General features: G+C 43.9%; 1 protein-coding gene across 1 annotated transcript in view; it reads right to left on the bottom strand.

Moving 5' to 3' along the window:
* Nucleotides 1-15,736, bottom strand: part of CADPS (calcium dependent secretion activator) — a 433,248-nt gene that overhangs the window by 172,143 nt on the left and 245,369 nt on the right. The window contains exons 7-8 of the mRNA XM_046679760.1: nucleotides 10,146-10,257; nucleotides 3,239-3,378 (exon numbers count right to left, since the gene is read on the bottom strand). Of these exons, the coding sequence (XP_046535716.1) occupies nucleotides 3,239-3,378; nucleotides 10,146-10,257 (252 nt within the window). The remainder of the gene's footprint in view (nucleotides 1-3,238; nucleotides 3,379-10,145; nucleotides 10,258-15,736) is intronic.

The following is a 15,736-nucleotide window of genomic DNA, read 5'->3' as shown; positions in this document are numbered from 1 at the left end:
TGGAATCCTTGTCAGGTAGGGCCTTGCAGCCACGGTAACGATACCGGCTTTTACTCTGAATGAGATAGGGAATCACTGGAGGTTTTCCAGCATTCAAGTGGCAGGATCTGACTTGTGTTTTTAAAAGAACTATTCTGGCTTCAGGGTGGGAAAGAAGACTAGAGCGAGGCAAGGACAGCAGTGGCGGACTGCTTGTGAGGCAAGTGCAGCAGGTGAAGGGGAGAAGTGACGGTGGCGTGGGTTTGAATGGCGATGGAAGGTGGTGAGGAGAGGTGGAACTCTAGATTTACCTTGAAGGTGGAGTCTAGAGTTGAAGGTGGAGTCAAGAGAATTTGATGATGGATGAGATGAGGGGTGAGAGAGAAAGAGAAACGTGAAAGACGACTCGAAGGATCTTGGTCTGAACAACTGAGTGAAGGGAGAAGCCATTTATTAAGATGGGAGCATAATAATACCTAATCCTTGTGAGGCTGTTTCAGGGAGGAAATGAGATAATGCATGGGAATGCACTTCCTGAACTTGAAAACACCATATGGATGTAAAAGACGAACAATTAGAAAGCCACCAAGGAAGTGTTCCCAGATACTAATGTATTAAGGCCAAAAAGCAGTGTTGATTTTTTCACTGACATTTTTCTACTCAATAAAGAAAGTGATTTTGAATGGCCCAGTAGCTCATTCAAGGAACTACATCCACCAACAGGGAGTAATTCACAGTAATTCTGCTTTTCCTTTTATGTTTTAATAAACATTGCAGTGGATACAATTTGTAACTTCAGTCAGGCTTCTTAAAAATCCCTTTTTCTCTCTCATTCTCTAGTTTATGACATTGTTCTGATATTTCTATCCCCTGCCCCACATGATGGAGCTTCAAAAAGCTATTGAAAGTTTAAGTTAAAAAAAAAGTAGCCCAAACATTTTCGTTTTCCCTGAATCATCCCTCATGCAGCTAAGGTTGCTCGCCCCTGATTTAGGCCACGGGGTCTGAGAGAGTTATTACGGCATCCATTGTCCACTTTTCAGAGCCACTTTAGGCCCTCCTGGTATATTTCCTGGCAGGGGTAATTTTTAAATGGCAGCCTAGTGATATGAAACGGCTGTAACACCTGTCAGAAGTGAGCTACATATTTCTTCTGAAATCCGTAGGGTCAAGAGAGCCTGAAATATGGTACTAACTTTACAAATGAATCAACAGAAACAGTACTGAACCAGACCAGTTAGTTCAGTTTCCAGCAGAGTAAATGAAGAGAATGTGGGAAATGGGAATTTGTCCAATGGGGAAAATAATATGTCAAGTGTTTGCCATAGGGATTAAATAAGAGAGTATTTGTAAAACTAGCATAGTGCTTCAAAGGGGCCTAGAACGTGGGCTGAGCTACTGATCCTTTTAAGGAAAATGTTTTTAAAAAAGCAGTTTTGAAGATAGATACTTTCACATTTTTGTTCTCTCTCTCTCTTTGGTCTGCTCGACCCTCCTTATTTCTGTCTCTCTACCTCTGTCCTGCTCACTCAGGCTCTGGTTCCCTTAGCAAATATTTACTGAGTATTTATGAGCCAGTATTTTGCTAAAATGCAGAATCTTTTCCTGGGTGCTCTAGGAACCTCACAGAATTTGCAAACCCTTTGTCTTGAAACAAGGATGTTTACATTGAAGGGGAAGAGATAATGGGAGAAATTCCATTTAACATTTTGGAATAAATGCCAGGAGTAGGATAAGAAGGAGGAAAAGCCGACCTCAGAAACATTTCATGAGACATCTTCTTGAGTCGCTAATTTAATTGAGGAGAAGCTGGCAGCCTTCACCATGGATGGTTGAAAAAGGACTGAGTGTGTAGCAAGGGCCTGGTTCATTCTCCCCTGGCCTTCTCCTGGCCGCAGGCAGAAGAGCTTTGCCATAATTCCATCTCAGGTTCTGGGAATAGGTTGGCCTCAAGATAATGCCATGTAAATTTCCCAAATCCAAGCTGGAATTCAGATTCAGTAACGGGTCTCCGGCTCGTGGGCGACCTCTGCTTCCTCTGGAGTTCCCCATGCCTGACCCCCTCCAGTGCCCTGACTGGTAGGTATCTATCGTTCTCTGGAACCTTGAGCTTTTTTTGCCCCCCAGAACTCTGTGGCACCAAGACTAGGGTGCTCTTCCTTACTGTCTAACAGCATGCTGCTGTGGTCTGCTCATCTACTGAGATGTGAACTTCCTGTCCTCGTCACTCCCCCTGGGACCTCTCATGGGCTTCTGTCTAAATCGGTCTCAATCAGCAACTAGTCGCTAGTGCTGGGTTTCTGAATTCCCCAAACCTCTAGCACATAACCAATCCTCAGTTTTCCCACTTTAAGCCCTCTCATAAACACATACAAAGAGAAACAAACACAAACAAAGAGAATTACCGAGAGGTTTCTACTGACGAGGGGCTAAGCAGAATGATGGCTGGTTGGCAAACGGTACCTGCAGAATCCTTGAAAAACAATCCATTCCCTACCGTTGGCTAAACACTCTCCTATTCAGAGTTATATGGCCCAAATTATTTCTAAGTGATCACATTTTCTGAGATACTGGTGTCCAAGCAATTTAGTTTAATAAGCCATGGCTCAGCATACACCCAGTTGTCAACAAACATTTCCTGTACAAATCATTGGTTTGATCTGTAAAATAAAACTATACTTTACCTAATCTTTTTATCATACTTGAAATTACTTAATTGGTCATTCCTCTCAAACCTTAAGAAACTGAAAATCATCATAAATTTTCTATTTCTTGGTCATTTATTTAAATGTTACACCGAACACTAAAACTGATTTAATGTGAATTGATTGTTTGAAGGTTGCCTACAGCAACTGCTCACACCTCCTGGATGTGGCTGTTAATGAAGGTGCAAGTGAGTGATCCTCAGAGTCTGAAAGATCTAGACGCCTTTGAGAAGGTATTAGAAGCCAATAAAACCCCCTAAACCAGAATCACCCAGCCTGCTTCTAGGAAGGGTTTGAATTACACTAGAAATCCAATTAGAAAAGGAGAAGGAACTTATTCTATTTTGACAGCACAAAAGTAAATACAGTAATCATAAGAACTGAGGGAGCTTATAGTAAATATCAAAGTCAAGTATTTTAATAATCTCTCATGAATCCTTTGTATTTCCTTCCATGTAGTTTTCTGAAGATCAGTTTTTCTTTTTCTTAAAAAATATTTTAAGAAATGAAATGGAGGTGTGTCCAAAATTGTCACTCAAAGAAGAAACACTTACCCAGAATGCTTCATGTTTTGAGGCTTATCCATTCGGACAGCAAGTTTGATTTTGAGGTCTTGATCGGGGCAGTTTTTGGAGACTGTCATTTTGTGCCATTCTGACTGTTTGGGGCTGTTTGGGGTGGGATGGAGAATAACCTGTTGGGAAAAGGCACAACCATTTTAGCCAGAAAATAGAAACGCTGTTATGGGCATGTTTTTATAGATGAGAAACTTTGCTGCTGAGAAGTTGTCTTGTCCAATTCCCTTAGCCAGCAGGTGGGCAGTTAAATGAAGTGGAGGCCTGGCCAATGGACTCAAGTCCCGGGCTCCCTCTACCAGCCATGGCTGGCTCACACCAAGCTGCCAGGCCTGAGGACAGAAATGGCATTCTCTTGCTCTCCTCTCCCTCCCTGGCTAATTCTGTAAAAGTAAAGATCACAATTTCTGTGATCCAGCTTTTGTACTTTCTTAATGCTCAGAAGGACTAAAGCAACCCAGAACCGAGAATGTTTTCCATGCATTATTCTCTTCATATAAGATGGATGTATGAAAGGAAGAAATATCCTTCTGTAGTAGAGAGCACTTCTAATTCACTCTTGTTTCCGTTCTTCGGGATTTCTTCTACTATTTCAAGAGGAGAAATCCCTCAAAGGTTGCAGGGGAAACGGAAGGGGCCTTATTCCATGGATGAGACATGTGACATTTAGAGAAGGAAAGGCACTTGCTTATAGTCACACATTTTAACCCGATTTCACCTGATCTTGAAATCTTATCACACAACACCAGACTTTGTCCTGGTTTGGAAGAAAGCACACACAGCTTGAAGAAAGACCAGCTCTAGAAAATGCCTTTAACCGTGTGTTTCAGAGAGGGTGCTCTGATTTGGGTCTTCTGCCTCAGTTCTCATCGTCTCAGATGCTGTAAGCGAAGCCAGAAGTGGATCCACTTTTTTGTTTCATGATGAAAGAGTTCTCAGGAGCCACATGGGATCTGGGGAACGTGCACTTGGGGAGGAGTGAGATATTTGGAAAATCCCCTAAACTAAAGGAACATGAACTAAATATAAGCACAACAAAAAAAGCTGGGCTTGCTAAGATCTGCTTCTGTGGTGGCAGCGTGCCCTGGTTTGTTGCATGTTGTTTGGGCTCTGTTTTCAAAGCTTCTATTTCCTCCAGGTGCAGGGAAGTCAGGCTCCTTTCCTGGGCTTCTTTAACCTCTGGAAGGGACAGGAGGGGCTCAGAGTCTCAGGGGTGGACACACTGGCTTTCCAGATGCTGCATCAGCCTCACTGCCATCAAGCCAACTTGGCCCGTGCTTGGAGGGTAGAAGCATATGGCTTCCCGTGTGATTGTGGAACAAGAGCTCTGAGAAGAGGAGGAACCATGACAGAAAAGCAGAACTGGCCCACTGCGACACGCCTGGCTTGTGCTGATTTTTCCATCCCTTCCGATTCCTGGTCTGACCCTCATTTTTCCAGTAAATTTCCTCTCTTCAATGAACGAAAATTTATATATTCTCTCTAAACACAAAATTTGTCTTCTTAAGGTCTAAGAACATGATTAAAATACAAGAAGCCCTGATTTTTCAGACCAGAGGCTGTCCAAATTTTTTTGATTATTCTCTTCAGTAAAATATTTTTGAGCAATTAGCTAAATATCTGTAAATATATCACTATCAATATAAAAATATATCAATATAAATACATAAATATTTATATAAATATATTAATATATACCCATATTTTACATTATGTATTTTTACTTTGCGTTAATATATTACATTATTACATATGTCATAAAACATACACAAATATATAAGTTTTAAAAAGATGGGCTAAAGATAAAAAATGATATTTTTAAATATCTTCCTAATTGTGGCTTTGTACTATTATTAGCTATATTTCAAGGTACCATCTATATTTAGGGCAAGGCTCATTGTTCATGATACTGGATGTAAACCCATAATTCAATAGTCTTGTAAATAATTTCATAATGTCTTGACTCACATGTCATCCTATCCAATTACATGGGTATGGTTTTTATCTCATGATGAGGATGACAGAACAGCTAGTAGGACCCGTGTCAGCTCCCCCATTTTCATGCTGTTTGCCAGGCTTGCAATTCCAGTATTATCTTCAAATCATAGCTCTTCTGTTATAATTTTTTTTAGGCCATTTGCTCATTTTGTGAGGGTTAATTTAGTGAAAATTCTATCATAAAATGTGTAAATTCCCTTAACTGGCACTAGTGAACTGTGATATGCTATAGGAAGCTGGAAGTAAACAAGTAACTCAGGGTGTCATCGGGTTGTGGAGACTTCTCCCTTCCCTCAAGATAACACCTGTCCCTTCATATCACCCATTTCCTGGAGACCCCAGCCTTTGGGAGACGGAGAGGAGGAGCCTGCTGATCCAGGGACGCTGACCCTCTCTCCCGGGCGAGTGTGGCCTGAGAGGTGAAAGGCGGGTGATGGGCTGGGACGCAGGGAAGGGGAGCGGCTGGGAGGAGAAAGCCCAGCCAGGACCAGAACAGCAGCAGGAAGGCCCTGAGCCCCCTTCTGGTCCCGCCTGTTTGGGGAAATCAAAGTAGGAGCAGTGGTCTGGGCACCCGGAGCTCGTTAACTGGCCTTCCGCCATATGGATGCCGGGCGTCTTTCCCACTGGCAATATGGTGTCCATTTGTTGACGTAAATGGCCGCAGTTCATTACTGGCCGCCTCACAAAGACTTCTCCCCCCGTGGGCACTCCCTGGGGGAGACTCTCCAGAATGGAGAGATGAGGTGACCGCAGTTCTCCTTCGTCTTCATCCCCACCCTGCCGTGCACCCGACCAGCCGACCAGTCCTTTGTATGTGTCAGCCCAGCTGAATTATTAGCGTCCTTCTGGGTGCGCATGAGGCCTGAGCAGTCCAGACACCTCATCTGGACATTCCAGACTGCTAATGGAGCATTCTGTCATCTCAGCCCGGGCCCATGTGTGCTGCGCTTTGATGTGGTGATGCTGATGTGGGAACAACCCACCCCATGCCGGAAGCGCCCCCCCGGGCACCCCGCCCCCCCCCGTTTCTCGTAGTTACCAGCCCATGCAGGCAGGTCCTTCTGGGGCACTGCTTTCCCTTGAACCTTTACCGGGCTGATCCCTTCTGAGACTCAGGCTGTATATCTCTCCCTACCTCTGTAGTCCCCCAGGAAGACATCCCTGCCCCTCAGACTGTGTCATGTCCCCTTGCTATGTGCTTCCCAGCAGTCCTTTCTCTAACAGAGCACTTGCTACACTGCACTATAATTTCTGGTTTTATGTCTGTATCCCTTAAATTTTGAGGGGTAAGATTTTTACCTGTCATTATTCCCGTTTGCTCTGGCCTCCGACGCATGACCAGATACAGTGGGCCCACAATCATATTTGATAAATAAGTTTGATAACATTGCAGTGTTGGCAATGGTGTGGGGAAACAGCCACTTTCTTCTGCCTTTTGTGGAAGTATAAATTGGTATATACTCTTTAGGAGACAATTTGGTGTCTGTCAATATTGAAATTTCATTCAGCAAAATATTTTTTTGATATTCATCCTATACATATACACACATATGTGCAAAGAAATAAACTTAAAGTGAGTTGTTGAAGCGTTGTTTACACAGCCAAAGGCTGGAAACAAGTTAAATAAGTTATGATACAGTTACCGAATGGAATACTATGCAGCTATGAAAACAGGGAGGAAGTCAGAATGGGCTGATATGGACCAACTTCCAAATATACTGATGTTTCAAGCAAAATGTAAAGCAGTATGCATACAGTAACTTCCAGTTGTGCTTGATTGCTTTCTTTTTTTTTTTAAAGAGGGATATATACGTGTATGCCTACATATGCTATGCTTGTACATGTAGAGAGTATTTTGGGAAGAAAGCACAATAAATTGAAAACAAGGTTTTTCTCTGGGAAAGGATACTAGGGTGAGGTGGGAGGGATCATCAGTTTTCACTGTATATCTATTTTAATTTTTTTTTACAATATGCATGAATTATTCTTTCAGTTCAAAGGGTTAATAAAAAGGAAGCATACTGAAAGTGGAACAAAGTAAGTATTGTTCAATGAATGAACATAGCACCGGGATTTGAATGTGGCTGTGTCCTGCTAAGCTGGGGAAAAATTAGCACGTAGAAACGCTCTGGTGAAGAGTCCAAGGAATCGCTTTGCTTTAAAAAAGGAGCACCTTTGCCCCCAGCTGCGGCCTGTGGAGGAGCTGCCAGCAGAAGGCGCTCCAGCTGGCACGAGGGCGCGGCAGGCCAGCCCCACCGCAACTGGTGGCAAGTTTCTTTGGCAGGAAGGACGAAGACCGTAGTATCTGAGGATGTATAGAATGGGGCTGGAGGAGAGAGTGATTTACTGAGAAATGAATGACTGCGTGGGACTGTGGCAAGCTCATGGCCTCCACCACCACAGCAGAGCTGAGGGTTTTATTTCTGCCTAGAGACAACGTGGTGTAGTGAAAAGAGCCCTGGGACTGAGGCCACATCACTCCTGGCAAGTTCCTTTGCTGCTCTGGGCCCCAGTGTGCCTGTCTGTACAGGAAGAGTCATAACTGTACCTGCCTCATGAGGGTTCTGGTGCAGAATCAGTGAGGGGCTTAGGACAGTGGCCTGGCCCATGGGAGATGGGCCCCAGCTCACTGGGCGGCTCTGGGGAGTGGCCTCCCTTCCACAGAAATCAGTTTGCTTGTCTACAAAAGGAAAGAGTTTGACTAGCCCGGTGATTTCAACTTTTTTGAGTGGAAACAGCTTTGAGAAGCTGGTGAATGCTTTGGACTAGCCCAGAAAAATGCACATATTTCCCCCTCTGCCAACATTTGCAAACAATTTCAAGGGGCTCCTGGGTCCCATGGTGCCCTCTGTGGACTCAGGTTTCTGGACTTCTCTCTTCTAACACTGATACCCTAGGTCTCTGAGTCTCATATGATTCTTGATATGATTCTTCAAGGAAAAGAGAAGTTTGAAGAAAAAGAAAAAGCAGGTTCCTTCCCCCACTCTGTGTGTGTCTCTCTTTCCCCAGGGACAGAAATGAATACTTGTCATTCTCTTCTTTCATCCCCCTTCTTTTTTGGGGAGCACTCTTTTTGCTATTAGCCTTGTTTACTTTTTGTTTTACTTCTCTCTGTGATCTAGGTCTTAGTAATATGATTCCAGGTTAGTTCTAAAGATGAAAGCCAGATTAAGGAAGCAAAAAACAAAGGAAGAACAAAGAAAGCATGGTTAATGTGTTCTTGCTGGCATTGTTAGAGGTGTGTGTGTCTGTGTGTTTGTCTTGGGGTGGTCTCTTATTATTCTATAGATGATCTATCAGAGGCTCAGAGAGATTAAGTGTCTGGGCTAAGGTCACACAGCTTTTGGAAAGGATCATTCATTCAATCAGTATGAAATGAAATTTATTGAGTCTATGTGCTAGGCTCTGGGTATAGGGTGATGAACAAAATCACTTAGGTTTCTATCCCGGTGGAGGTTTTACAGTCCAGTGGGGGAGCCAAAAGCCAAAATTTCTGTAAATTCCTCTCTCTCTCTCACTGGTGGTAAGTTCAGTGGAGGACGTGAACAGGGGGCTGAGGTAGCAAATGAAGGAGGATGGGCAGTCAGAAAAGGGCTCTCTGAGGAGGAGGTGGCATTTATACAGAGAAGGAGGTAGACTTTGGAAGAGCTGGGTGGCGGGGAGAGTGTTCCAGGCAGAGAGCAAGTCCCCTGAGCTGGGAAAGAATGTGGTTTATCTGAGGGACTGAAATTTGGCCAGTGATGCGGGGGCACAGTGGAAGAGGGGAAAGGGGGCCACAAACGGGCTAAGAAGGTGAGCAGATGCCACGTCACACAAGTCTTTGTAGGCCGTCACAGAGTCCAGATGGTATTAAAAGCGTGTGGAGCAATGGGAGCCTTTGAAGCTAGCAGGTGACAAATCCAACTTACGTTCTGAAAATCCTGGCTGTTTGATGCAAAGTCAATAGCTGAGATGCAAGAAGAAATGTCTTTACTATCTCAGTGGTACTCAAAGGGATTGGTACCACCTCTCAGGATGTTTCAAAAATTTGGGGGACATTTTTGGTTGACAAAATAATTGGCGTTGGGTTCTGTCGGTGTTGGAAGGGTGGGGCCCAGGGATCCTAAACATCCCACAATGAGCTAGGTAAGCCTTCCCAAGGAGGAGTTGTCCTGCATCCCACCTGACTTTTGAATATTCCCAGTGGACATAAATGGAGGTGGAAAAACCAGTTTATAATTAACTGAGTCCAGATCCTAAATCTGTTTTACACAAACAAAGTATTTTTGATAATTTTTCAGGGAAATCAAGGAAACTTTTGTTACCAACACTTGTTTACTGATTCAAGAAATCAGTTTACTGATACTCAGGCTTTTGAGCCACCAAGCTCCAGGGCGGACTTCGTAGCTGTCACCTTCTCGGTGATTCTCCAGATGGGCAAGCAAAGCATTCCTTCTTAGGTCTTCCAGGGCAGTCGTCTGAATCTTTACATTCTGAAATTATGTTCTTAATTAAGTTCCTTTTATTTCTCCTTTATGTTATGTCATGTTGATTTTAAAATTGTGAGGTAAGTCTGTTTGTTAAGTAACTAAGAATTTCACTTCAGGATGGTGAAGGGCATGACAGATCTTTGCTCTGAAGGTTGTTTGGGTCTGATGGTGTTGAGAACTCTTGCTCTATCTTCTGCAGTGCTCACTATTGGTAGCCTAGATTTGAAGAGGGGGAAACTGAGGCTTGGAGAGGTTGAGAGATATGCGCAAGGTCACACAGTCAATGGAAAGTGGAGTCCAGGATTCAAATCCCAAAGCCGGGCCTTTTGGCACTTGGCAATGCTGCCTCTTAGGACCCAGGGACACTCGTTCTCTAGAGCCCTTTGTGATGGATCATCCTTGTGATGGGGAGAGCTTACCCGTCCGAGCTCCTTGTCCTCCAAGGCCAGGACGCCTGTGCTCTCTGTGAACAGCTTCACCTTCACAGCAGGCAGCGCATGGGTCGTCGAGAAGTCACCCTGGGTGCCCCAGCTGCAGAGAGAATCAGAGAGGTCAATGTGGAGACCTTCATCTTGACAATGCTAAAGTCAGCTGCCTTCTTCCCTGGTTGGGTGAATGCAGGGTTAACCCGAGGCAGCGTTGGCTGTCACATCCCCCTCCCTTCCCCTTCAAAGCTGCCAGAGTGACAAAAAGTGTTAATTAACTTGTTAGGCAAAGGCAAGACAGATGCTCAGAAAGTTGCCACGGGTCTTCACGGAGAACTATAAGGAATCACTTGGAATTAGCATGAAGTCAAGTTGGTGAGAACTTTCCCCCATGCATTTGCTATACCTACAATCCATTCCTGGATAACCACTAATATTTCCTTGCATCCTTTGAATCCCTAGTTCTTGGAAACTGCAGTTGTAGATTTTGAGATGGGGCTCCATTTGGTCCAAACCAACACCTGACCTTAAAATGAGACCTCAGTATTAGTAGGGAGGCAGGGAGCCCCATTCTACTGGCCTTCAAAGATGAGTTGAATAGAGGAATGGATGGAGTTCAGCTCTGTCAAAGAGGAATGGATGGTAGAAGGATGTGACACAGGAAATGCCCTTCCCCACTCACTGTCTGTGGGAATCTGAGTCTTAGATCTCCCCAGAGGAGAGCCTGGCTTACCTAGCACGGAGGTTGAGTGCCAGGCTGGGCTGACAAGGCCTTGATGGGTGCTTCAGATGTGGCCTCTGCGTTCACTCATCATTATTCTTACAGAGCCATCTCTGTCCACTCTATACCTGGAATCAGCATGATCTTCCAGAAGTGTCAACTAGATTGCATTGAGTCCCTGCCCTAAACCCTACCATGGCACCTGTCCCACTGCACTCAGGGGGCAATCCAGACCCTTTGGTAGGGTCTCCCACTCATCTGCTCCAGTGTCATGGGCCTCTCAATTGTGCCTCCTCAGGGCTGTTGTATGCACAGGTCCCTCTGTTGACCAGGCTTCTCCCTGCCCTACCCTCCACCAGGCTACGTCTTGAGGGCTCAGCTTAAAGACCACTTTCCTGGAGAACATGTCCTTTGATCTCCCAGTTCAAATTTGGTTCCAGCTTTAAACTCTCTTGAACATACTCTTTAATTTTCCATCCTAGCAATCATTTGATTTCTAATTATTGATTTGTATAATTGTTTAATAGCTGAATCCTCCAATATTCTGTAAGCTCCATGAGCACAGGGAGTGTGTGTGTTTTGTTTATATTGCATACCTAGTACTTAGCACAGTGCTTAGCACATAGAAGATACTTAGTAAAAATTTGTTGAATAAACAAATGATGCCAAATATATATTCTTTTACAGAACAGGGAAATAAGAATAGATATAACTTTGTATAGAGATTTTTTTCATTTTGCCTTCTATGGTGGCCAATTTCCATATTGTAAAATATTCATTAAAATATGATTTTTAATGACTCTATAATATTACACCTTATGGATGCATCATAATTTATTTAGCTATTGTTCTATTGTGGAGATTGGGATGGACAGTACTTTTTTACTTCATCTCTGATTATTTCCTTGGGATAGAGACTTAGATGGAAAATCATTTCTTCATTTATTTATCAACAAATATTATGGTGCTCTTACAATGCTGCAGGAACTGTGCTCATCAATGAACACTTTCAAGGCTTGGGACACCTATTCCCAAAATGCTTTCTACCAAGGTAACTAGTACCCTCCCACCATCTGGAAATGAGAGTGCAAATCACAGGGCTTCTTGCCTCACCAGTTGTCCCTGTTTACTTTTTCTTGTGGCCTATTTTCTTGTTGTTGTTTTCATGGGTATTTCTTTGACTAACAGCAGGCTTGACTATTTTATTCTGTGTTCATTGGTTGTTTGTATTTCTTCTTTTGTAAATGATGAAAACCTGACTGCTAGTCTCACTGTTGCAGCCAAATAAATCCTGGTAACCAAACTCAAAGACATGAGGAATACAGAGAGAGTTGACAAAGAGCACCAGAACACAGAAGATGAGGGGAAGCCCAGATCCATGGGAACCCAAGTTCATGAAAATCATTGAAGAAGCATAACAATCACAATAGAGCAAAGGAGAGGACATGCTTGGTCATGGAGATGAGGAAGATTCTTGCTGGGGACCAAAGAGTTCTGGAATGAGCTGCTTTAACACTAAGCCACAAAGAGGCCTTGATCCCAGTGCCTGGGGGTCCCCCCACACTGCATCCCCATGATATTGTCCTTGGTTCTGGTTGTAGGGATTTTCGGGCGTGCTCAGTGGGCACTAACCCAGTCTGCCTGAACCCCCACTGCTACCAAAGGATGCTCAGCTCATAAGGTGTTCGATAGGACTCAAGACTGTGAAGCAGGGCAAGGCCTCTGAGACTCCATCAGCTGGATGGAATTCAAGCTGCTGGAGGCTGCCCTGATGACCCCCATCCAGTTGGACAGTGAGTTGCTTTTCCTTTCCACCAGGCCTGCAGCTGTGCTTTTGGCTTCCTACAATGACCCTTGGCTCAACTCAAGTTGTTAGGTCACTACTGAATCCCAATTTATCCATCAGATTTCAAAATGGTAACCTGGCCCAGTGAAGCAGGCAAAAAGAGAAAGTGTCCAGTCTAATCAGGACTGGCTACGTCACTTTCAGGGCTCAGTGCAAAATGAAAATGTGGGGCTCCTTGTTCAAAAGGCTGGAAAAAAGTGCCATTAAAGGAACTAACATAGAAAGCATTTTCCTTTCTCTGAGTATTTCCTCTGCTCTACTGCATGCTCCATTGTGCCATTGGACTTCACTTACAAACACAAGTTCAAATGTAAAATTATTAAGAATTTCATGCTGGCAACAGCAGAGCATTAAACCAAACATAGGTCCTGTCTGCGTGGGGCCTGTGCAGCTGCATGGGTCACAAGTTCATGAATCAGGCTCTGAGTCCAATGCCACCCCAGTCTGTTCAGCTGGGACTGAAGATGCACCATGCAGTGGAGGTTGGCTGCCACTGGTGTTGACATGAAACCTTTGCCCCTTGCTGCAGTCAATGGACTCTGTGAGACCATTCCCAGTTTCTTTTTGTCAAGGCTTTCTATTCTTGGGAGTCCCAAGGAGGTTTAATTATTAGCACTCTTACCTTCCCCTTTACCCTTTGTGAAAAAAGTCATAAAAATGTCCACTCTTTGTCTTTTTCCAGCCATGGAGAGACCTGACTATCTTTATGATAGAAATAGCTCATATTTATTCAAAGATTACCATGTGCAAGGCACAAATTCCTATCTCAAAAATGTTATACAGTCATAGATGGATTTTTTTTCTTTTTAAACCATCTTGACTGTTCTGTGAAATGCTTACAATTATCACCCGCATAGTTACAGATGAGGAAACTAAGGCTCAGAGAGGCTAGTAATGTGCCCAGTATCACATGCAGGGAGTAAATGGCAGTTTGACTCCACAATCCAAACTCTTAACCATGCCGCCATATTGCCTCCCTCATGCGTTCCACCACCTCACTACTCTGTGTCTTGATCCAGTTACCATTAGTTCCCTTTGTAACTCAAAGAGAGAGTTCTGTTTCAAGACTGAGGGAGTCTGGGCTACTCTGGCTTCTCACTTTGGATTTATTTCACATGTTCAGTATACTTCACACAGTGCTACATACCCTATAGCCAAATCAGCTAGCGGGGGAAGCATCAAAAACCTTGGCCTTCTGGTGGAGCCACATAGGAAATCTATTTCTCACTGTTGCATTAGTCTCTGCTCATTTCTTTTCCTTTGCTGTGCACTGATGTGGGTATTAAGATGAATACCTCTTCTCAAAAGTTTCCCAGAACTGAAATAAAATTACGCTTTGATTTGAGAAGACCAGAGGTTGATAATATTTATTGCAAGCAGCAGTTGGGAAGATTAACTAACTTCTCTCTGAACTCAAGGCAGATAAAGTAAAGTGGGTGAGGTGTCCCTCTTCTGCGATCCCATCAGATCTACCACTGTACTCACACTGTACAGCTATCTCACAAAAACACTAAAAATAGTCACCAATTATCAATTGCTTATGGTTTGCTAGGCCTTGGGCTGAATGCTTTTCATGGATTATCTCATTTAATCTTTCCTTTTTTTTTTTTGAGGAAGATTAACCCTGATCTAACTACTGCCAATCCTCCTCTTTTTGCTGAGGAAGACTGGCCCTGAGCTAACATCCATGCTCATCTTCCTCTACTTTATCCGTGGGATGCCTACCACAGCATGGCTTTTGCCAAGCCGTGCCATGTCTGCACCCAGGATCTGAACTGGTGAACGCCGGGCCGCCGAGACGCGGAACGTGTGAACTTAACCGCTGCACCACCAGGCCAGCCCCTAATCTTTCTAACAGCTTTATGAGGTATATTCTCTTATTATCTCCTTTATAAATGGAGAAACTAGGACTCGTAGAGGTTAAGTAACTGGGCCAGGGTTTCAGGCTACCACAGAGCTGGGCTTCAAATTGAAGTTTCTGACCCTAAAGGCCATGCACTAAACCACAGAGCTTTACTGCCTTTCAATAACTTACAACACAGTGTTATAGTGTAGTTTGACAATTATCTGTGTGTGTATCTGGCTCTCTTTCTAGATGGTGAACAACTTAGGGGCAAGGATCATAGCATAATTACAAAAAAAATCTCCTGTACCCATCACAGGGCCTGACACACAATAAATATTTCTTTAATGACTAGGAAGAAGTGACAAATTCAGAATAACCATGTCATCAAATTCAGGCAATTGTGGAGAGATGTGACACATGAGATGACCAAGGGTGTGACTGCCTCCTTTAAGCCAAACTGAGGGCTTTATCTCCTTGAGAATTAGATGGTTTTTAGGAGCACAGCAGCTCTCTGAAGGGGACGCAGTTGCTGGCAGCATGTGGAGGAGACCCAGCATACACCACAACAAGGACAGCACTCTGAGGAGCAAGGCGGAGGTCCTTGAAGGTCAAGGAGTGGTTAGCTCACGAGGCCAAGGGCTGGAAGCAATGTGAATGCCAACAGTATAAAGCTGGAAAGTGCCACGAAGTCATAAAATGAAGTATTATTATTACTTTTGGTCTTTTCAGCCATAAGCGCACACACAGACTATGGAAATGCAGTTACCCACAGTAGCACCTCCAAATATAAAGGAACATGTATTGAGACCCGTGTCCATGCCAAACCAAATATCTTCTGCCAGAAGGTGGGGGATAAAGAGATGAACAACCAGCTGACTAACCTACATGCACTATGTGGCATTGGATGAAGCTCTGACTTCTACTGCTTAGGCATCAATCATACCTCCAATTAGCCCTTCATTTAGAAAACCCTTCCTGAATGTCTACCACGCGCAAATCACTGTGTTAGATGTTGCTGTGGATCCAAAGGTGAACGGGATATCAGCACTGTCCTTATGGATGTTATATTCTACTTGGGGAGATGCCACCTGCAGAAATGATAACACTTACTAGGTGTTGGTTTGAACCTTGGCTTTCACATCTATAATTGGAGATAAGAAGAGGACTGACCC

This window comes from Equus quagga, chromosome 1, assembly GCF_021613505.1.
Source record: "Equus quagga isolate Etosha38 chromosome 1, UCLA_HA_Equagga_1.0, whole genome shotgun sequence".
NCBI classification, from domain to species: Eukaryota; Metazoa; Chordata; class Mammalia; order Perissodactyla; family Equidae; genus Equus; species Equus quagga.
This window is presented reverse-complemented; position numbering and strand designations above follow the sequence as displayed.